Source organism: Tilletiaria anomala (genome assembly GCF_000711695.1).
Source record: "Tilletiaria anomala UBC 951 chromosome Unknown K437scaffold_171, whole genome shotgun sequence".
Lineage (NCBI taxonomy): Eukaryota > Fungi > Basidiomycota > Exobasidiomycetes > Georgefischeriales > Tilletiariaceae > Tilletiaria > Tilletiaria anomala.
Genome location: NW_013546851.1, coordinates 555 through 22,635, shown reverse-complemented (window position 1 = coordinate 22,635; position 22,081 = coordinate 555). Strand labels below are relative to the sequence as shown.

Genomic DNA, 22,081 nt, shown 5'->3' with positions numbered 1-22,081 from the left:
TGGCGGGTGTGTGCGTTTATTGGTTTTCTGTTCAGCGGCAAAAAAGTGGATCCGCACCGACGAAGACACTCCTCCGAGTATAGGTACCGATTCTCGAGCACAATAGGAGACGGACGCTTTGTCTCATCGCACTTGTGCTGTCCTTTTCCAGAACCAAGAGGGCATCGCACCTCGCACTCCGCACCCCACAGCTCACACATCGCGTGCCGTCCACTTGTCGGCGCACAGGGGCACCTAGGAGCCTCATCAAGCCACGCTCACAGCCAGGGGAATACGCGCTGCATTATCCAGAGTCTGAGTAAGACTGCAGTGCCGACAGCGAACGTGAGCGTGAGCGTCGTTCATCTTCACTCGTAGATGAACGTCCAGCTTTCGACTTCTCGGCTGCCCCACCTCACGCCTCAACTCTCGAAGACGGAAAAGGCCACGGGGTACGACCTCCGTCCGACAGCTAACAGCCGTCGCTTACAAGTTGCCAGCTCCTGCATGGGGCAAGTAGGCAGGCGGACAGACAGGCATGCGCGGCGCACGGTGCTAAGCGCCAAACAGGAAGTCTTATTATTGCACCTTTTGCCTCCCGGCTCGGCGTGCGCGCCGATATTCTCGCCGCGGACCTGAGCTGCCTCGCATCGGCATCAGCATCAGCATCATGCCCCGTGCGGCTCCGGCACCCTACCGTCCTGCATCACTATCCGCATCAAGAACAGCACCATGAAGAAGTTCCTCTCGCGCTTCAACGGCGCACCCGTACCTGGTTTCGTTGACGCAGCGCCAGCAGAAGCTTGCACGGAGAAGGTCGCCCTCTTCACCAGTGATGGGAGAGGGCATGTCGCTGCGAATGCGAGCGCGCCCCCGCAGCCACCCGCGAAAGACCGCGTGCGCGCGATGGCAGCCAGGTTCGAAGAGCTCAGCAGTGCAGCCACCGCGACCTCCTCTGGCGCGACGACGACCGTGGCGGGCGTGGGCGCACCGCCTTTACCCAGACCACAAGCAGCCGCGTTCTCTAGTTCTGCCGGGTTGAATGGCCCAGAGCGCCGCCCGGAAAGAGAGAAAGAGACGGCGGGGGGCACTGCATCAGCACCGTCATCCCCACCTCCGCTGTCCCCGACGTCGATGGACAACGGCAGAGACGTCGCACACGTAGCGATCATCAACGATCCAATGGCTTCAAGCCGCTCGGCCAGCGGTGCGCCAGCGTTGTTGTCCGACATGCCGCTTTCGACTGCGTCAGCGCCGGCCTCTGCACACGCGCATGCAGCAGCTGGGGACAAGGCGCCGTTGGCGCAGCGCAGACGGCCCCTCACACCCGACGCGCCGTCGTCGACGGGTATGGCATCCAAGCAGGTCGCTTTTGCACCGTCGCCCATCAAGCCCTCCACCCAGCGCGAACAGCGCTTTGGAAGCGCAACCGCCAGCGGCGGCGGCGGCTACGCCTTCTTGGACTTTGCTGGTGCTGCTGCGTCCTCCTCCACCCCCTCCTCGACGCCCCCTGCTTCAGTCTCTGCCGCCACTGTGGTGTCAGATAGCAACCTGGGCTTCCCGCGGCCGGCCTCCTCCTCTTGGGCCCGCCCGGCGCCCGCGCACGACCTCGCGTCGCTCGGCATCGGCCGCCCCAGCTCGCGGCAACAGCTCTCTGCAAATGGCGCCAACGATGACGGCGCATCATCCGGCTATGCGTCTGCTGTTGGCGTCATGAGGTCCAAGTTGGTCAGCGCCAGCGCCACTAGCGCATCGGAGGGCACAGCCACAGCGGCAGACGCCGCCACTGCCGGTGACAACCATGTGCCGAGCGCGAGCGCCAGCAGAAAAGGCCGGCGGAGCTCGGCATCCGCCTCAGCCTCTGCTTCGGCGACAGGTTACGGCTCCTCTGCGGTTGAAAAGGTGAGTTCCCTGTCGCACTCACACTCCCACGCGAATCCTCACACGCACTCCCACTCGCAGCGCGCACACTCCAATTCCGCCTCCTCGGCACCCCCTGCGCCGATGATCCATCTCACGCACCAAGACGCCTTCGCGCACCTCCCCGCGCAGAATAGCATCCCTTTTGCGTCGGCGCTCGGTGTGCACCGCTCCACGTCGCCGCTGTCTGTGGCCCCGTCCGTATCCGCGCATGCCCTTTCGGCCGCGCCCGCAACTGCGGCTTCCGCGGGCAGACGAAGCAGCGGCCCGGCGCTCGTCCCGGCGCTCAGCCTTTCCTCCGGCTTGCCCCACCGGCCGTCGACCTGCAGCGACGGCGAGCCAGCGCCTACGCCTAATGGCGCCGCGCACGACGCGTTTTCACTCCGCTCCTATCGCTCCCGCGCTGGCTCGAGTGGCGGTGGTGGTGGTGCCGCAGATCGGTTCGGCAGCGTTGGAGCCAAGTCCATTGGTGCGCCGAGCTGGAGCGAGATGACGGAGGAAGAGCTGGTGTTGAATCTGGGCAGCAGGGAGCGCACGAGGCAGGAGGTTCTGTGGGAGATTGTCGCGAGCGAAGAGAGGTGAGTCGCACTGCTTGTTCCCTTCTCCTCCCCTTTTACCGTGCTGGGCAATTATGCGCGGGCAGAGCTGATGAGACGACTTGCGTGCACTTGCAGGTACGTGCTCGAGTTGGAAAAGATGAAGGACCTGTACGTCGATGCGCTGCTCCATCCCCTGCGCTTTTCTCCGCCCGCCAGCCCGCCTCCTGCCAGTCCGCGTGAGAGCATGCATCAACAGGCAGCATTGATGCAGATGCATCTGTCCGCATCCGCGTCGAATTCAGTATCCGCACGATCGTCTCAACAGCTTCCGATCGCGTCGCGCTTTGCTTCGTCGGCGTTCGGGGAAGGCGGAACTAAGCTCGGCCTGCCGTCTTCCCCTGCTTTCACTGGCGGGCGCCGGACCAGCTCCGGCGGCGTAGGTATGATGGCTCTATCACACAGCGGCAGTGGTGGTGTCGGGCCGAGTAACTTTGCCAGAGGCCTTGGAATCGCCATGCCCAGCAGCGGCAGCCCAGACGGCTCGGACGCGCGTGCACTAGCTGCACAGTTGCGCCGCAAGACGACACGGCGCACAAGTGCCTCGGTCTTTGGCATGGCTGTACCACCCACATCTTCGCAAGCGAGTAAGCCGGGCGACCCATTCAATCTGGGCATTAACGTCCCCTTGCCCGAGTCGCTGCGCTTGGTGCTCGAGTCCCTGACCCAGGGCCTTCTCGAGGCGCACGAACAGCTATCCGAAGCGCTCAAAGCGCGCTACGAAGCGCAGTGGCCGCTCGTGCGCACCCTCGCAGACATCTTCATGCGCTACTCGTTCATCCTCAAGCATTACGCCACGTACGTGTGCCACTTGCAGCGCGCGCTCGAGCAGATTGACGAGGCGATGCTCATGGAGCGCGCCATGCGAGGCAAGCGCATCAAGAAAGAGAAGCTGTCGCAGACCGTCGCGCTTGGACGTGCCATCGCCGTGCTCGAAGCCTTCGCGCTTGATTATGGCGAGCCAGGCTTGGCCATCTTTATTTCCAAGCCGTTCCAACGTCTGCTCAAGTACCCGCTTCTCTTCCAGAATCTACTCTTCCACACCGACCCTTCGACGCACGAGTTTGAAAGCACCGTCGAGATGGTTGTCGAGGTCGAGCGGATCGTGCGCAGCATTGAAGATGAGAAGGTCAGCGCAGAGGAGCGTGACAAGGCGCGCGACGCCTTTGCCCGCATCGACGGCGTCGCGGATAGGCGTCTGCTCAAACCGCGCGGCGACCGCTTCCTGATCGAGGAAAAGCCGCTTTACGACGAGGCGCCGAAGCGCGCACTCTCGGAAAACTCGCCCAGTGTTCCGCATAGCAACAGCAACGGTAGCATGCGTCCTTCGGGCTCTACAGGCAACGCTTCCGATAGCGAGGTTGCAGAGCTGACTTCTCCCGCGCAGCGCAGCCTTCGCGACTCGCTTCGCTCCAAGCGATCTTACCGCCGCTTATCGGACTTTCTCGCCACAGATCCAAAGCAGCAAAAGAGCAAGGCGCCAAACATGGGAAGCAAGAAGGACATCTGGATCGTCAAGTTCTCCGACGTCGAGCTCCGCTGTCAGCGTGTCGGCGTCACGGCTTTGCCCATGGCCAGCTCGGTTGCGATCCGACCGACGGGCCCTGCTCAGTCGCTCGATGGCGCAGCAGACTTTGGCAGTCTGGCTTCAAGTGCAAAGGACAGCAAGGATCGGCTGAAAGCGCTGCGCAACACGACGCTGCGGGCAAAGACGCGCAACCTGTACAAATTTATCGCCATCCAGTCTTGGAAGGCTGCTGAGAAGCCAGAGGAATCGCACAGCGTCAACGAAGAGACGCTGCTTGAGGAGGCGGAAGTGGAAAAGACAGACAGCGATGCGAGCAGCGAAGATGTGATCGAGCTCGACCGATACGTGCGACAGAGCAAGCTCAGCTTCAGCTACTGGGGACACGATAAGGTGGAGCCTCGACCGCAGAGCGCAACGAGCCAACCCACTCGCAGACAATCACCTCTTCTTTCGAACGTGGCTGCTTTTCGCAGCCAGCAGCAGCAGCAGCAACAACACCGCACCGCATCGCCGTCTTCCAACACGAGCCACGCGCTCGCGCGGGTCAGCAGCGGCACCGCGTTCATCGACCCTTCGAGCGTTGTGTCAAATTCGCACTCCAAAGCGCGCGTAGACAAGTTCGCAGGACGGTTGCGCGAGAGCGGCTCGCCTCCTTCCGCTGCAGCGAGCCGTCGCACGTCCGTCGCACTGGACATCGATCGGCCTGCATCCAGAGGCGCAGCAGCGGTGGCCGCGGACACTAGCAAGACGAGCCTTGTCCGTCCAAAAGCGCAATTGCCGCGCAACAATTCTTCGCTGATCTCTGTTGAGGCGGGTGTACCCTTCTCGCCAAGCGGGCTCAGCTGGCCGAACAGCCCGTCGAAAGCGTAGAAGGAAATTTAGCATCTGAAGCCCACCATCATTCAGCATTTTTAAACATCCCAGCATCCGGCAGGAATCTTTGAGTTCTTGACATCGTACCCCACTTGACACCCGAACATCCTCTTTACATTGTACTCTATACAAAAGACCAGCTAACGAAATCATGACATGTCACAATGGGCGACTGGGTCAGTGGTGCCCTTGTAATTCTCGTTCGAAGGCCTCTGCAGGGTTTGGTCAAGATGTCAGCGAACAATCGACGTCGGCGATCACGTGGGACGGCAAAACACACCGCTTGGGTCTTCCAGTATTTGGGCATCCGGTAGCTGTGCGCCCTGTACGAGCGCGGAAGACGCGCCGAGGATGCTGTTACCCCTATTCTCGTCTGTTGGGCTGCTCTTGAGAACTTCTTCGCGGCTCGGGACGGGCAAGCTGTGTGAAGAAAAAATGAGAGACATGTCAGAGTGAGCGGTGGCGGCGTCTTTGGCTTGCTATCGACGACCGCTTTTAGCACTCAAACCAGGAACTCACCTCTCCTGTCGCCGCGGCTGCTGCTGCTGCGGCCTGCTCTGCTGCCGAACCTCGCTGCGGAAGCTCTGGACCTCCTGAAGGATGAGGCGCTTCATGCCGTCTGCATCGTCAACGCTCTCGAAGCCAAAGTCAAACTTGTGCGGGCAGACGGGCTCGTCGGCGGGCTCGTGCCAAACAGCCAGGTATGGGTGCTGCAGCGCGTCCTCGCACGAGATGCGCTTGGCGGGATCGAACGCGAGAAGCTTGTCGAGCAGGTCCAGTGCGAGCGGGTTCGCTCCTGGGTACAGCTGGCTGAACGGGATCTTGGCCTTGAAGGGAAGAGAGCGGATGTAGTCCTGTGCGCGGGGGGAGCCGATGCGGCGCAGCGTCTCCTCGGACGGGGTGCCGAGGTAGTGAAGGATCTGGTTGAGCTGATCGACGTAGTCGCGCCCCTTGAAGATCGGCTTACCGCCAAGCAACTCGGCGAGGATGCACCCGACGGACCAGATGTCGATCGCGGTCGTGTACTTCTGGAAGGATAGCATGATCTCCGGCGCGCGGTACCACCGCGTTGCGACGTACTCAGTCATGAAGCCACCCGCGCCCTTGGCGGCGAGCTCCGGGTCCGTCTCGAAGCCGCGCGCGAGGCCAAAGTCGCAAATCTTCAGCTCGCAGTCAGCGTTGACAAGCAGGTTGCCTGGCGGCGGCGCGTGCACAGTGGTCAGCCCATCGGTATTGGGCTACGATCAGTATGCATCTATCTCTTTTTCTCACCAGGCTTGAGGTCCCTGTGCAGCACGTTGGCGCTGTGGATGTACCGCAGGCCGCAAAGGGTCTGGTAGATGAAACTCTGGAAGTGCGCGTCGGACAGTGGCTGCCCGGAGCGGATGATGGCGTGCAGATCGGCCTCCATGAGCTCCTCGTAGAGGTAGACCTCGTTGAACGCGTCCAGGTTGATGATGTCCATGTCATACAGGCATGTTATGTTTTTGTGTCCGCGAAAGTGCCGGAGAAGTCTCCGGCGGCGGAGGAAGGGGAAAGGAGAAGGGTCAGTCTGCAGCCCTGTTTCTGAATAGCGACCGGCAGAACACACACTTGATCTCGCGGAGGGCGCGCTTCGTGAGGATGCGCTTGCTAAAGATGTTGGTGACTTTCTTGATAGCGACGCCCTCCCCAGTGCGGCGATGCGTGGCGGCGGCGACGCAGCCGTAGGCGCCCTGGCCGAGCTCCTTGGCGATCTCATAGGACGCGTCGATGAAGAACGTCTGCCCGAGGATCGTGTACGGCGTGCGGTCCGCCATGCTGGGCGACGCCAGGCGGTAGGTGCTCAAGGTGCAGCAGCGAAGGAGAACCAAATTGTATGCACGCACGCCACGCAAGTACGCAGAAAGCCTGTTGCAAGGAGGGAAGGTAGAGGAACGAACACAGAGAACACGGTGGTGGGTGTGCGCGTCCGTCTATCACTGCAAGCAGCAAGCTGGGGGCGGTGCGCGGGGTGCCCCAACGAGCGACGACGGTGAGGAGGTCTGCAGAGTCGCTGCTGCTGCGGGTATGTATTTATGCTTTGCTTCCGCTGAGCAGAACAAGAGGCTATCTGTTGTGCGAGCAGCGACGGTGCACGCTGCAGCACAAATGCCCAACCTCGACGCCCACGGTATGCGTATGTGTGCTGGATCGAATACGATTCTCCCCCTCGGCGGATGGGATCCACTTGGCACTCTGTGTAGCGTGTACCAAATAGTAGGGTTAGCGCGCTTCGGTCGGCGGACGTCGGATCTCCGCCAACATAACCCTTCCCTGCCTTGTCGCACTACCGTCCAATGTCAAGGTGCCAATACCAAGTAACGACCGTCTTGACTGCAAACAGCTCTCGACAGATCGCCACATATACATACGCATGCTGGTCGGCCGGGAGGCCCCTCAGCGACGAGTGAAGCTTTCATTCGCACTCGCAAGTTCAAAGAACAGTCCGCATAACAGCGTGGCTATTAGGGATGGCCTTTTTGTTATCGGTGACGACTTTTATACGTATACTTACGACTCCGCTTGCCAATCTCAAGATCTCTCTCATGCTCCAGATCGAGCTCCCTCATCGTCAGAATCTCTGGTTCTTTACACACACACAAACATATATGTAGCATCTCTCGACAAGGAGAGAGGATCTACTTCTGCAACGCCACAGCATCGGCTATAGATGCTGTTTGCGAACATTTCTCTAAACAGCTAGGTTCTTCTGTGGCGATGGCACATGGCATGTACGCGCCTTGAAGAGAAGAGATCTGCTCGTGCTTTACCCCCTCTGGCCCCTAGGCGTCGAGAGGAGGAAACTAGGTTGGCAGCTGACTGCTGCAAAGTGCGTATGATACAATGACGGCTACTTGGAGAACTGTTGTTGTTGCTGCTGCTACTGCTGTAAGCTTAAAAGCCCACTGTGCTCCACAGGGACGGAGCGCTTGCCATCCTGACCCTTTGCTCCTTCTACCGAGAGAAGAACCGACCGAGGACGCTCTTCTTGTCTCCATCCGTGCTTTCTTCCGCGGCACTGCTGGATGACTCCGAGTCCGCTGCCGCACTACTGCTGCTGCCACGGATGGCCTTTTGCCGCACGCGCTCGCGGACGACACGCATGTCGCTCTCGGCCTCGCGCTGCCGCGCGCGCCGCACGGAAATCGCGTCGATAAGCGAAGAGTAGTACGTCCCGTCCAGTGCCCGCGGCCCACTCATGCGCGGCCCGCCTGGGTACCCCCGCTCTGGCCGCGGGACGCCTGACTCGGATTCCTTGCCAGTGAAGACGTAGGGTTTAAGCTGGAAAGAAAGGGGGAAGTGTGGGTATGAGCGTTAGTAAGCATGTACGAATGCATGCAGATGTTGCCTGGACGTGGGGCAGCCCCCGTAGCCCACCTTCGTATCCGCCAGCCCGGGTGGGACGACAAAGCTGACCATTCGACTCTCGTCGAGCCTTCCGCCGACGCGCTTGTTCCACGTGCGCTCGTGGCCCTGCGCATCGTATAGCTGTGCACCCGTAGTGCGCGTGACAAGCGCGATGCGCTTGCGCAGCAGCACGTTACCCGTGCGCGTGCCCTTGTAGAAGTTCTTGTTCGCCTGCTTAGACGTCAGCGGCAGCCGCGACGCCTTGGACAGCGTCACCGCCGTCGGGAGCATGTCGTCGCGGGTGTGCGCTTTATGTGCGGTTGCGAAAGGGGCAGGCGCGTGCGAACAGCCGTGCAACCCTGATCTGCTTGCCGTCGCTGTCAGCAATGCGGAAAGATGGCAAGCTAGCGAGCAAGCGAAGGAAGCATATCTCTTCAGTGGTTCAATGGGGAGGCCGGAAGAAAGAAGCGGAATGCGGGGTTCGCTGCGGTATCTGGTTCCATCATTCTGAAACTAGTAGAACTAAGCACAGTCCACCCACTGCGAACGCACTCTCTGCTTCTTTGTGCTCGCCTCTCTTCCCCCCCCCACCTGCTGCATGCTGGTCTGCGCCCCCTTCACGTCAGGTCAGAAGACCGTGCCGCGCCTTCCCAACTGGACCCCATTGGACAGAACTTTACTGCTCTTTGGCCTGAATCGTCGCGGATCTTCGCAGCCTCCACCACGTGCGAGCAACAACGCTGGCGCCTAGAGGAGACGCGTGATGTTGGAGGGCGGAGAGCGTGTCTTGTCGAGTAGAGAGTAGTTGATCACTTTTGATCTCAAAACGCATCTCTCTCTTTCAGTACTTCTCCGCGTAAAGGCAGGCGCAAAAGACCACACACCATGCCGCCACCTCGCCGCGCCGCGGCGGCGGCGGCAACAGCAGCGACGGCCGCAGCGTACGCCAAGACAAACGGTTGGCTTCACCCCCCCGCCGGCTCCTCCGACGCGTCTTCCACTAACGGCAGCAACACGCCTGCGCTCGCGTGTGGCGCCATCGCCGAGCTACCCGACGACGACTACGAGGGCGAGGACGAGACAGGCGCGTCGAGACGGCGCTCCAACAGGCCCCGGCGTTCCGCTGCGCGTGAACCATCCGCTATCGTTGTGCCCCAGGGCCCACTGCGCGCGGCCAGTGCGCGCACAACCGCCGCTGCTGGCGCTGCCGGCCCGCGAAAATCGGGCGGCGGCGACTTCCCTGCAGCAGCACCCGCACCCACACAGGTGCAGGACAAGGTGAAGCACAAGTCGCTCATCGGCAAGATCGCCTCGTCCCTTCCGCCACCACCGCCGCCGTCGCCGCTCGTCGCGCGGCTCCGGCAGATGTGGAAGTTTGCCGCCATTTGCCAATTTCTATTCACTTTCGAGGAGGCATTTGGCATGAGTGGCTTCGGCTACACAGAGGTGGGTGTTTGCGTCTGATAAAAAGGGCCTGTCTTGATTGACTTCCGGCCGGGGTGCTTATACCACATGTGCTCTTCTTGGCGCAAAACAGGCCCTCGAAAACGATCTCGACGGCAGCGAGACGGCCTTCGTGCCCGACATGATCCGCCGGCTACTGTACACGTTGACGCTCGACAAAGCACTCTCCAACAGCGCCTCGTCCTCCTCGTCCTTTGACTGGCAGTACCACCTGCGCCAGCAGTACCTGCTGCGCTCGCGCCCGCACAAGCTTGGTACACACGAGTCCCCACGCGACTGGGCGACACTCTCGCTGTCCGCCAAGGTCAGCGCGCTGCACGACCTGTGCGAGTGGCAGCTACAGGAGCAGCCGGAGCGTTTCCGCAGGCTCCTGAGCAACGACGACGAGGCGCACATCTGGCAGCGCGTCGAGCCAATCGGATGGGACCGCCACGGCAACGCGTACTACCTCTTTGATGACAACCGCTTGTGGCTCCAGCACCCAGACACGCGCCCGCTGAGCAAGCGCAGGCAAAAGGACGAGCCCGAGCCTGAATGGCTTGAGGCGCTGCGCGAGGAGGAGCGCCAGCAGGCGCTCGCCAAGTCCGCCAAGGCCAAGGCCAAGGAGGGCAGCGCCACCCCGAAAATGAGCAGCAAGCGTGCCAGGACGGAGGCGGCGGCCGCTGCGCGCGCGCGAAAGAAGGAGCGCGACGCGCAAGAGGCGGCCGCAGTGGCGAATGCCAAAAAGAACAAGGGCTTCACTAAGCTCGGCAAGGGAGCTGCTGGAACCGCGTCCCCCAAGGTGCTGCGGCGTGGCTTTGGCGCGCACGGCTTCGTCTCTCCTCCTTTGTCGAATGCATTCCCGCCGAAGCGCCTTCCGCTGCGCGCCTCACGCCGTCTGACGTCCGACGACCACATCAACGCCGACGGCTGGGAGGTCCCGCCGAGAGAGTGGCTCGCTGACGCTAGCGTCGCCGCGGCGGCAGCGGCGGCGTCACCCGTCGAGGAAATGAGCCGCCAGGGCCGCCGCCTGCGCGCGCGCAAGGACGACGGCCGCAGGAAGAGCACGCGCCAGAGCCGCAGCCGCACCTTTGCTGACGACGGCGACGAGGCCGCGGAGGAGTTCTACACGCTCATGGAGACGGGCCACCCTGCTCGTGCTGCAGCCAAGTCAATGTGTGCAGTCAAGAGCGCCGGCCGCGATGCCGAGGCCGTCGCCTCCGACGATTCGGAGCTGAGTGCCGATGAGGGCACTGCGAGCGATATGGAGGAGGGAGGGGGGGAGCAGGATGCCGCGGTCCGCGAGGCTGCTGTCGAAGCCAGAGCTGCTGCCGAGTCTGAAGCGAAAGAGGACGGAGTGGAAGTCGCTGGGCCCGAAGCAAATGCTGCGGAGGGATCTTCGTCTACCGATGCCGAGCTGCCGGAAGAAGCGCAGGGCAAGAATGCTGCGCCGGATACTGGCGCGGCGGAAACGGCCCCATACGGCGACGACGAGGCCAAAATGGACGTCGATCGCGAGGGCGGCGCTAATAGTGATAGTGGCGCAGCAAGTCAGGGCATCGACAAGGGCACAGCTGCTGAGCGCCTCGATGCCGATGGGGATGCTGCAATGGGTCATGCGGCAGCCGTGGGCGCTGCAAAGAGCGAGGGGCCTGACGCTGCTGATCTCACTGCTGAGGCTGGGCAGGGGGCCTCTGCTGAGAAGGAAAAGGAAGATGTGGTGGAGGAGGAAGAGGAGGATGACACCGACTGGATCGAATTCCAAGCGGTTTGTGTCACCCGTCAGGAGTGGGAGGAGTTTGCGGTTAAGTTTGCCAAGTCTCGCCATCCGGACGAGAAGGCGCTGCACGAGCTACTGCACGAGTCGGTTCTCGAGAAGGTCTTCAGCGACTTTGACGCGCGCGAGAAGGAGAAGGCGCTCGAGATCGCGCTGGCGGCGCGTAAGCGTAGCTCACGCATCGCCATCAAGGAGAGCGAGGCAGCCGAGCGCGAGCGCGATGCGCAGGCCCGCGCCGAGATGGAGGCGCGCATGGCACGCATCCGCGAGGAGGACGACGCCAAGGCGACCAAGGAGCGTGAGGCGCTTGAGGCGCAGCGCAGCCGCGAGGACCGCATACGCGAGCGAGAGGAGCGCGCTGCCGCACGAGAGCGCGAGATCGCCGAGCGGCTCGTGCGCGATGAGGAGGAGCGTGCCGCGCGCGAACTCGCCAGGGAGGAGCGCAAACGAAAGCGCGAGGCCATCATCGCTAACGGCGGTGTCCCCATTGATTCGGAGGACGAGGACGGTACTGCAGGAAAGAAGCAAAGGAAGAAGGCAAATGAGCCAGAGCTGGTGCAGGAGGATTGGGTGCTCGAGTGCGTTTGCAGCCGACCACCGCTTTTTGGTCTTTACTGGGTCAATCTCTGACATTAATTTGCCTTTGTTCACCTGTGCACAGATGCGAGGTGTGCGGCGTCTCGGCCGTCAGTCCGGACGAAGTCCAGCCTATCACTGCGTGCGAGCAGTGCGGCAAATGTGAGCAGGGCATTATCCTAACGCTCTCGCCCTGTGCTGTACCTCCCCTCCTGACGCGAGCTTACATGGCCTTTTCCAAAATTTAGGGCAACACATCGCGTGTTGGGACAAGTTCGACAAGAAGGTCCCGCGCGAGCCGCGCAAGTGGGATGAAGAAGACTTCTACTGCTCCACCTGTCGGCCTCCGCCCCCCGAAGTGCTCACCCCGGAGCGACAGCGAGACGCAAAGAGAGCCCGTCACAGGGAGAACGCAGCAAGGCGCCGTGCAGCCAAGAAGCAAGCGGAAGCAGAAGCGGCCGCGGCCGGTGCCGCGCTCGGAGGTGTTGCGCAAGCTGGTCTGTCGAATGGACCCGCTCCATCAACCGGTGCTGGCGGCATGTCCAATGCTGCCCCGCATGGTTTCATGCATTACAGCCCCATGACTTCCGGTGGCAGTGCTGCGTCTCCCGGCTACAACAGCCCGATGCCAGCTCATCACCATCTTCCGCCGAACGCCCATCCAGCACCCTCACCCTCACCTCATTTCGTGTATCAGCGCCCGCCACAGCGGTTCCCGCCGCAGCATGGGCAGCAGCAATACATGCATTCGCAGTTACCGATGCATGGGTATTTCCCAGCGCAGCCGCGGCCTCCTCATCAAGCTTACCCAGCTGGTGCAGAGACTCATACGCAGCCAAATATTACCCCTGGTGCCACTGCCGCCCAGAGAGCGCCTAGAGCTGCAAATTCGCAGCAGACTCACGCGTTGAATGCTGGGCAAGCCGCGCCGACAGGTTCGAATCAACCTCCCGCGGCTGGCATGCTGCCGCCACCTCGGCCACCCTCGCAGCCGTCGACGCCGGCATCTGCGCACACTTCGCCGCTGCCCACACACGGCTCTCCCAATGGCGCCGCCCCACTGCAACAGCAACAGTATGCTACCCCTTCAACCATGCGGCTCACTGGCACTGCTGCCTCGCACACGGTTCAGCGCGTACCGTCGGCGAGTGGAAGCAGCCATCCTGGCTCGTTCCCACTTCGCTACACCCCCAAGCTCTCGCCTCTTTCACAATCGGTCGACAGCAGCAGTGCGGCAGACGTCCCCGCTGCTCCGTTAGACATGGGGTCCCGCCGCGCGGTTTCGCCTTCACCCCAGAGAGCATTCCAAAACCACGGCACTCCCCTTTCAGGGGTCCCTGCTCCCGCTGCAGTTTCTACGGCCAATGGAGATGCTGCACTGCCGAAGGCGTCCGCGCTAGGGTTTACCAGGCAGGCTGTTGGCAACGATCAGGCAGCTGCTTAGCAATCCGAAAGGAACGCCTCTGGCAACAACCCAGCCAACGAGGCAAGATAGCATGGTGCGCGGTGTGTATTATTGAGGCGATTTCAAGAAGCATGAAAGACCATAGATGTATCGAACCCCGCTGCCGTGCAAGATAGAATATGACATGTCGACTCGGCGGCTTTTCCGGACATGCCACCTCGCTGGCCCTCCATAATCTATTCGAAGATGCACTGGGTAGCGTTGTTTGTGTTGTTGCGACGCGCTGTTCTAATTCCCCGACGTGTGGTCTGAGTTTTACATCAGTCTCTTCCGCTTCGTCTTGAACGTCATCGTTTAGAAGACACTCCGTACAAGGCTTCGGAGCACCCACAGTACTTCCCATCCCAATTGACGCCAAGTTCTCCGGTCAAGCACTGAGAAACGTCCGCTGCTGACCGCAGGACGAGCGACGCAACGTGTCATGATGGCTGGAACACGCATGGATAATCAGAGCGCCAACCAGCAATTCCAGGACGGGGGCCTGGATCCCGTGGCACACACAGCTTGGATCCGATCTATTCAAAAGAGCTTGCTGGCTGCGACCGGATCCAGGAATCAAGCTGGCAAGCCCGTAGCGGCTCCGCCTGCCGAAACACTAGCGACTGATGTCAGCAATCTGATCGAAGCATTCCGAACGACGAGCGGCAAGCTTTCTCTGCGAGGAGATCAGTGGACACTTTTCACCACCCTTGTCTTGTACCAGCTGCAGAATTCAACGCTACAGTCGGGTGAAAGCCTCGTAGAGCCGAAACAGGTGCAGCAATGCCTTGAGATCCATCTCCAGGCGACGCAAGACGGCACAGGCATGGATGCATCTGCCTTTGCAAGATTCACAAGCTTGTTGCTCCATTGGCACATCACGTTTGCAGGTCTTCCTGCTCAAGCCGAAGACGATGAGATGGACGTTTGCGACGAGTGCAGTACACCCCGAACGCAGGATCCCGTGCAGTGGGGGACAGGCCTTCGAGGGGGCCCAATCATCGAACCCGATGGTACATATGCTTCGACGAGTCTTCCTCGTATACCAACAAGAAGCGAGGCAGAGCAAGCGGGGCTGCTGGAAACATATGAGACGATCCTGGGGGAATCCGCCGTCCGAGACGCTCTCAGGGAAGCATATAGCCGGGTAGCGTACCATCTGGCAGAAGTGAGTCTGTTGCGATAAGCCGCACTGCTGCCTTGCTGACTCAAGAATTTGCCCTCGCAGAGTCAAACGTCCTGGAAGGCGTACCTCGCTTTCGAAATGGCTTACTTTCGGCATGATCGGAGCGCCGCACGCAAAGAAGTAGTTAAGCAGGCTTTCATCTCACGTCTCCGCGTTCCACACATGCAGCACGACCATACTGCGCAACAACTGTCAGCGTTTGTCTCCAATTTTCTCAATCCGGAGGAGTATGAGCCCATCATGGCCGCAGCAAGCAGGGGTGCAGCAGCAGCAAAGGAAGCATTTACGCAGAGGGAGCGTTACGAAGACAGATTTGCTGCAGCAAAATTCAAAGGAGACTTCCAAGCTGTCAAGCCGTATTTGCGATGGCAGGTATCGCAAAAACCACTTGATCTGCTCATGACTTCGGCGCTATACAAACGTGCTATTTTTGCTTTTGCTCAACCGCCGACGCTGACAGAAGATGAGATCCGAAATCCTCCAACACCTCATTTCCAGGCAGAGGTGAGAGAAGGTAGGGCTGGCAAAGCGAACTATGCTGCTGCGAAAGAGGCAGAGAGACAAGAGCTTGCAGCCAAAGCTGCGCAGGCTGAGGGTCTCTGGGTGGACTACCTCTCTTTCCTTGTGAATCTGTCCCGGAAAGTCAGCCTAGTGCCTATTCTGAATGTTTGTGCTTCTTGCAGGCTCTGCACAAAGCCACGCCAAGTGAGGTGTTAGACTCTTGTGCGCAAGCTGTACGCTCTTTGCCAGGCTCAGGCAAGACGTGGGCGATCTATCTCCGAAATTTGGCGCGACTGCATCGAGGCGAGGTAGAAGTTGCCGAGGCCTTCAATCGTGCCCTTTCAAATGGACAGTGCTTGCAAGACCCCGCCAGCTGGGCGGATCTGCTTCTTGGCCGATGCGACGCAGAAAAAGAATTTGTCTTGCTAGCTGCGGCTGCAGAGCAGGGTGTCTCCGTCGAAAATGTTGTTCTAGCTGGTGATGTAGCCCGCTTTTCGCAGGTGTTTGGAGTGATCGAATTCTGCATGCAGCTTGCGCCCACCCAACCGCTGCCTGACCCGGAAGTCAGACTCGAACGGTTTGCTTCAGGCTGGTGCGAGCGATGTGGTGCAGAGACTGCGGCCTTGGCTGATGAGCTCTGGGAAAAGACCCTCACTGCTCAGCCAAAAAATGCCAAAGCTTGGCATGAGGCAGCTCAGTACTGTATCCGTACGAGTCAAGCTGCAAAAGCACGTTCACTGTTCAAGCAAGTCAGCGGCAAGCCCGGTTTGGAGAACAAGGCCCAGCTTCTGGACGCATGGCTGGCATTTGAGCATGTCTATGGCGGATGCGCTGAAATAGAATATGCGGCCAGGAAAGTGAAGGAGGAGACGGAACGAGCTTGGGATGCATATGTAAGTCATCCTTGGCTCACCCATCGTTTGGGGCCTGACTTGCTCCTTTGAACCAACAGTATCGCTCATACGCTGCGCAGCAAGGTCAGTATAACCAACTAGCTCAGCTACCGCCAAAAGCATCCTCGTCATCAGCGAACGGGAAGCGTTGCGCCGAGGATGTTCTTGACCCAGCCGAGGCATCCACCTCCTTTCACGCAATGCGCACCAGCAACGAGGCTTCCAAGAAGAGCAAGGCACTCCAAAAAGGACCGACAAAGGACCGCGAAAATTGCTCAGTTCTTGTCAGCAGGCTTCCCCAAGGAAGTACCGAGCAGGATCTGCGAGTGCTGTTCCGCGGTTGTGGCGAGATTGTCGACATTTCGGGTCCCAAGGCGCTTACCGACGGGACAGCGGCCGCATTGGTTGAGTTCAGCGATCGGGGGGCGATTGGAGCCGCTCGCACTCGAGACAAAAAACAAGTTAGAGGATCGGAGGTTGCGGTGCACATTGGTCATGAATGCACACTCTACGTCACCAACTTCCCGGAGGCAACTGCCGACGAGGACATTCGATCCCGATTTGGCAAGTATGGCAGCATTTTCGACGTGCGATGGCCCAGCAAAAAATACGCATCCAGGCGTCGCTTTTGCTACGTCGAGCTTACGTCACCGGAGGCAGCGCGCTTAGCTTTAGCCGAAGACGGCCAGCACCTGAGCGAGCTCAATACGCTCCAAGTGGCCCTGTCCGATCCAGAGCGGCGGAAAATGCGCTCCGACGCGAATGTGAACGAGCGAGAAGTGTACATCACCGGTATCCATCCGAACGCGGTTGAAGCTGAAGTGCGCGCGCTGTTCGAGCTGCATGGGACAGTTGAAGGCTTCAGGATGCCGCTTAGCGATGCTGGTAAAGCCAAAGGTATAGGCTTTGTTGATTATCGAACGCCTCTCGAAGCGCAAAAGGCTGTCGCTCAGGTCAACGGCTCGACATATCAAGGTAAGGCTCTCAAGGTCAGCATCGCAAACAAGCCAAGCGGGCCAGTGCGTGTTGGCGGGGGTCAGGGCTTCCGCAGCCGATCGATACGTCTACATGGCCTCCCCGATGATGCACAAGAAGCTCTGATACAGCAACTGGTTGAGAAGGTGGTGGGTGCAGGGGCTGTCAAGAAGGTTGAGTGGAATCCAGGGCCAGAGAGTCGGGGCGAGGCGATCGTTGAAATGGTGGACCCAGCTGCGAGTCATTCGAGCGGATCCGAATCATAGGCATGCTGGCTGACCCTTCCGTCGGTCCCGTCTTCCAGACCGCTGGGCGTTTCATTCTCGCATCGAATCTCACATACGGCCAAGGCGTGCCGTTGGCCATCAGCCCATTGGAATATCGTGGCGCAGCCGCCGGCCGAATTGGCAGCACAACTTCCTATCCCACAATACCGGAGTCTGCGACCGCTTTTGCGCCTCGAGCTGCTGGTAGGGGCGGGCGACGAGGTCGCGGAGGAAAGGCAGATGTAGGGCATTCGGTGCCCCAGAAGGCGTTGCCCGAAGCAATGGATACGGACGAGCCGCCGGCAGAGCCTGCTGGCGGAAAGAAAGGCCAGGATGTATTCAGAGCTATGCTGTAGTAGATACTTTGCAATTGCATTCGCGACGCCTGTCAGGTCTCGTGCGTGCCCCATCAGGGACCTTTCAATGGCTGTGCCCGATCACCATCATGGACGCCAGAAATGGAGGACTCGGAATGCACCTTCGCGACTTCAGATCTCATTGAAATATTAGATGTCCAGTGCATACAATATAGCAGATTTTGTTGATCACGCGTGTGCTTTTCTCATAGACAATATATTACCAATTAATATACTTGTAAACCCATTTCCGATGAGCCATGTGTCAGATTGATGGTGCTGATACTTGTTAGAAGCCGACAAGGCTCTTGTACTTGAAAGGACCTTCATAGCCATCGAGCGGTAGTTGTCCCTGATGATGAGGTTGCCGTGCTGAATCAGCAGCTGATTGCCGGCGGAGCGGTACTGAGGCCACTTCGTCCCTGGCATCTTCGGAGTGCCGGTGCAGACAAGCTTGGCCCAGACCATCTGCATAAGCAGGAAAGACCGCACTGCTCAACATGCTGGCTCAGCGTGTCGACACGTGTCCGCTCGACTTTCAATCAGCGATAGGCCATTGCCAGCAGCAGGATTGCATCTCGATAACAGACCTTGCCCGAGGCCGTCCAGTTCTCTGCTCTGCTTCGTTAGGGCCGCGATATGCCAATGCGGAAAGCTGGAATGTGCGGAGGAAGTGCTCGACCTTCTTGAAATGCAGTTTTTTGCAGACACCGTCGTTGGTCACTCGAGCGAAGGACTCAACTAGGAGCAACGCAAGCGACAGACGATCGTTGTCGAGCTGGCCGCAAATCCAAAGCTGCTTCTCTTCATGGACGAGCCTACTTCGGGTTTGGGTGCCATGACAGCCTGGTCGATCGTCAAGCTCTTGTGCATGCTCACACAATGCGGCCCGACGATCCTCTTTATCATCCACCAACCTTCAGGAGAGCTGGTCAACCAACTCGACCGCCTGCTCCTTCTGAAAAAGGGGTCAAGTCGGTCTACTTTGGCGACAACGGGCGCGATTCTTTGATCCGCTACTTTGAAGAGCTGGGCAAAAATGCGTCGAGGACGCAAGACTGCTGAATATATGCTCGATGTCATCGGCGCCGGTGCCGGGCAAACCCCTGCGGTCAACTGGTACTAACCGTTCCTCGACCCACCGCTGAAAAAGCATCTCATCGAAGACCTCCACAAGTTTACAGTGACTGCACAAACTGAGAAAGGCGATGAAGGCCAAAGTACAGATAAGCACATGGAGTTTGCCGCCTCGTTTCCGCGTAGCTTCACCCTGCGCTTGCAAGCACTTTTCCCGTCTACTGGGTGCCACCAACGTATTTGAGCAGTAAAATGCTCCTGAACCCCATCAATGGCCTCTTCATTGTCAGCTCCTTCAGGGCACAGGTGAGCTACACAACATCCGCTACGCTCCAAAGCAAGGTCTTCTCAATCTTCATGGTCCTCAACATCTGCAGTGCTTCCACAACAACTTCAACCCGTGTTCTTCCAGTTCCGCGCGTTGTACGAGACGCGCGAGACGCCCAGCAAGATGTACTCATCGCAGGTCATGGTGCTCTCATGCGTCATCGTCGAGGTACCCTTCAACATATGCTCTGCTTGCTTCATTTGCATCCCATGGTACTCTATAGTCGGTTTCAATAAGGGTAAAATTGGCGGCATTTTCTGGGCTTCTACAATCTCTGGCAGCTGACATTGCCTCGCTCCCGCAGTCCTTTTCCGCCAAGACGCCCAATGCTACCATCTCGGTCCTGTTCCGCTTGTCTTTTTCCTCATCCTCACCTACTGCGGCGTTATGCAACCGCTGTTCGGGATGCCCTACCTCTGCGCAGCTGAATGTACCATCTCAGCCCTATAACGTACCTGATCCAAGGCATGCTGGACCCCGTTCTGGAAGACACTACCGTCTACTGCAGCGACAAAGAGCTCAGCGCCATCAGGCTCCCTTTTGGCAGCACTTACGCCTCCTACATTGCGGACTTTGTGCTCTCCCTCGAAATGGATCACAGCAGGTCTCAATTGGACGGACATGAATACTTTGTCTAGAATGCGGACGGTACTTGCGGATATTGCACCTACAAGGTCGGTGACAACTACCTCCAGCAGGTAGACTATTCTGCCAACAACCACTGTTGAAACTTCGACATCATGGTACCTTACATTGCTTTCACCTACATCCTGTGCTTGACCTCCTACTGGCTCCTCCAAGTCGCACAATGCTCCGGCCTTGGCAAGGAGGGTAACAAGGGGGCCAAGGCGTCTCCGTCATCCACAAAGCTTGCACTCGCGGCCGCCACCGAAGCTCCTGCGTCTATTGCACGCAGCAACGACGGAAAAGACTATGCTAAGTTCCCAGAGACCTACAAAATTCGACAGCACCTTGCGTTCTGTGTTCGCCCAGCACTCTGACCCATCTGTGGCTCTGTCGAGAAGCACCAATATACTCCTGACGCCAATCCTTTAGGCTTTTCAGAGACCCTGTCTGAAAGTTCTTTCAACCGACTCATTGTTTGTATTTAAGCTACACACTGGATTGTTGCAAGTGGCCAATCAAAATATAGTTGTTTTTCTAATTCTTTTGACAAAGTTTTCAATCACTCAGACGGTGGTGCCCCTGGCAAGGCGTTGAAGCGCCTTTCGGCCTTTAACTGACCCAAGCAATCATACAACATGCAGTCATCCACCCATCATGCTCAAACACGCCCTCCTCTGGGGAACGCCGTTCGTATGTTGCGACAGTCGGCGCTCACAGCAGGTCAAACCCCAGAGGTGCAAAGGCACTCTACGATAATGCCTAGATTTATATACGTCTGAGGAGCATACATGTGCATATAGCATAGTCGAGCGTGGGTGATAAGAGAAAGCGGAGACGCTGGTGGATGCGCCCGGGTTGGGGCCTAGGGGTGAATGTATCGTCAAGTCATCCTTTCCATCCTTAACAGCAATCCCTGGGCCACAAAATTTGACGAAGTAACAGGCTATACCAGCGGGTGAGGGTGTAGGCCGAGGCAATCGTCCCGTGCCCATCGGCTTGGGCTTAACCAGTGTCGCGGTTCTGCTCGGCAATGAAGAATGAATCCTCCGCGAGGAGCAGATTCTGTCCAACGGTCCCACCCGCCAGCTTGCATTCATGACCTTTTCCCCGACAGGGTAGCGCACGAGCTGCTACTTCCGATCGATATAGACATGCCGGCGACGCTGCTGCGCTGCGCGCTGGTCCATGGCAGAATCGTGAAACAGGCTTGCGCTACGCAGCTGTGTGAAAGCAATCACGTGCTCGCCCATCCTCCCGCGGGAATTCAGCACATTAGTGCAAGTCATCCAATGAAGCGGAACTGTTGCAGCGTGTGGCAGAGCCTGTCAGCGCGAGGGAAGGCCGCAGCGACAGTCGCTCACATGGCCCCCTCACGCCGACATCAAATCGTACTTCCAGCGCGCGCCTTTGAGCGACGGACTGAGAGTACAAGAGAATGCTGCCTGAAAATGTTGTGGCGGAAGAACACCTGATCGTCCCGCCTGCTCCGCACTGCCTTTTCATTCCTGTCTGCATTTTCGGAAGCAAAATTCTCGAACACTCCGAGCCTGCTTGGAGCACTTTCGTCACTTCTGTTGCTGTCATACATGTGTGTGTACATTCAAACTCCTCATCCACCTCGCTCAGCTGAAAGTTGTCAGCATGGGAGCAAGCAGCAGGTCTTGTTGACATTTGACGCTCGTCACCTTTCTTCTTCTGGACTTTTCTCTGCTATGCACGTCCAGGTCCTCCCGAGCGGCACCCTCCTGCAGGACTGCAAATGTTGCTCCAGGCATGGCAGCCGCGCTGGGTCACTTGTATGGAGGCGTTTTTGGTCAACAGGACTGGCCAAGTCCTATGTACATACGAAGGCGACCTCTCGGGGGTCCCAGAGGCCTGTTCGGCTCTAGGCCCCCTTGTCATGAGGCATAGGTGCGAAGGAGTAGAGCAGGTTTGCAGACTTTGGTTGGCCCATTCCCGAGCGCCTCATACATGGTGTACGTACTGGAAATATAAAATGAAGCGTGGGTGAACTTAGCAATTGTATCGTGATCATGATCTCAGCCAAGATCGCGCCTGTTGAGCGCTTAAGGCGTTCTTAGCCTCATGTCGAGCTTCTTTCGGAATTGTCCGGAGGGCAATGTGACAGAATGTGTACAAAGTGTCCAATCAGGTCTGCCACTGGGCACCTGTTATGTAGAGACAGACACAAATCATTGTATGTACACCATTCCCACTGGCATGTGACAACATGGGGACGAATGAGCCTTGTGTAGCACAACGGAGAAAGGAAAGCGGTGATGGGTGGGCGCGCATCAAAGATGCATGAACCGTGACTCCACACGTGGCTTTGTTTGTGGAGCAAGCCTGGTCCTTGACTGTGTGGCA

General features: G+C 58.8%; 7 protein-coding genes across 7 annotated transcripts; 4 read left to right on the top strand and 3 right to left on the bottom strand.

Annotated features, from left to right (window-relative positions):
- The first annotated feature begins 479 nt into the window (after window positions 1–479).
- Window positions 480–5,023, top strand: K437DRAFT_56995 (uncharacterized protein). The gene is made up of 3 exons (XM_013384577.1): window positions 480–1,881; window positions 1,942–2,477; window positions 2,574–5,023. The coding sequence occupies exons 1-3, from the start codon at window positions 712–714 to the stop codon at window positions 4,891–4,893; spliced, it is 4,026 nt and encodes a 1,341-aa protein (XP_013240031.1). The 5' UTR covers window positions 480–711; the 3' UTR covers window positions 4,894–5,023.
- Window positions 4,984–6,820, bottom strand: K437DRAFT_56988 (putative mitogen-activated protein kinase MpkA). The gene is made up of 5 exons (XM_013384576.1): window positions 6,490–6,820; window positions 6,169–6,410; window positions 5,416–6,091; window positions 5,177–5,316; window positions 4,984–5,108 (listed from the first exon to the last, which is right to left on the bottom strand). The coding sequence occupies exons 1-5, from the start codon at window positions 6,693–6,695 to the stop codon at window positions 5,074–5,076; spliced, it is 1,299 nt and encodes a 432-aa protein (XP_013240030.1). The 5' UTR covers window positions 6,696–6,820; the 3' UTR covers window positions 4,984–5,073.
- An 858-nt stretch (window positions 6,821–7,678) lies between these two features.
- Window positions 7,679–8,645, bottom strand: K437DRAFT_241230 (uncharacterized protein). The gene is made up of 2 exons (XM_013384575.1): window positions 8,296–8,645; window positions 7,679–8,199 (listed from the first exon to the last, which is right to left on the bottom strand). Exons 1-2 carry the CDS (start codon window positions 8,554–8,556, stop codon window positions 7,873–7,875), a joined length of 588 nt encoding a protein of 195 aa, XP_013240029.1. The 5' UTR covers window positions 8,557–8,645; the 3' UTR covers window positions 7,679–7,872.
- Window positions 8,646–9,850: 1,205 nt separating this feature from the next.
- On the top strand, window positions 9,851–13,505 carry K437DRAFT_265316 (uncharacterized protein; the record flags this gene model as incomplete). The annotated part of the gene is made up of 3 exons (XM_013384574.1): window positions 9,851–12,063; window positions 12,147–12,223; window positions 12,310–13,505. 3 exons carry the CDS (start codon window positions 9,851–9,853, stop codon window positions 13,503–13,505), a joined length of 3,486 nt encoding a protein of 1,161 aa, XP_013240028.1.
- Window positions 13,506–14,424: 919 nt separating this feature from the next.
- Window positions 14,425–17,326, top strand: K437DRAFT_229791 (uncharacterized protein; the record flags this gene model as incomplete). Its single annotated transcript, XM_013384573.1, has 4 exons — window positions 14,425–14,673; window positions 14,734–15,315; window positions 15,375–16,085; window positions 16,145–17,326. 4 exons carry the CDS (start codon window positions 14,425–14,427, stop codon window positions 17,324–17,326), a joined length of 2,724 nt encoding a protein of 907 aa, XP_013240027.1.
- A 1,685-nt stretch (window positions 17,327–19,011) lies between these two features.
- Window positions 19,012–19,725, top strand: K437DRAFT_271147 (uncharacterized protein; the record flags this gene model as incomplete). Its single annotated transcript, XM_013384572.1, has 4 exons — window positions 19,012–19,065; window positions 19,172–19,255; window positions 19,392–19,485; window positions 19,553–19,725. The coding sequence occupies 4 exons, from the start codon at window positions 19,012–19,014 to the stop codon at window positions 19,723–19,725; spliced, it is 405 nt and encodes a 134-aa protein (XP_013240026.1).
- Window positions 19,726–20,040: 315 nt separating this feature from the next.
- Window positions 20,041–20,899, bottom strand: K437DRAFT_56931 (uncharacterized protein). The gene has a single exon (XM_013384571.1). It carries the CDS (start codon window positions 20,809–20,811, stop codon window positions 20,356–20,358), a length of 456 nt encoding a protein of 151 aa, XP_013240025.1. The 5' UTR covers window positions 20,812–20,899; the 3' UTR covers window positions 20,041–20,355.
- Window positions 20,900–22,081: the final 1,182 nt, after the last annotated feature.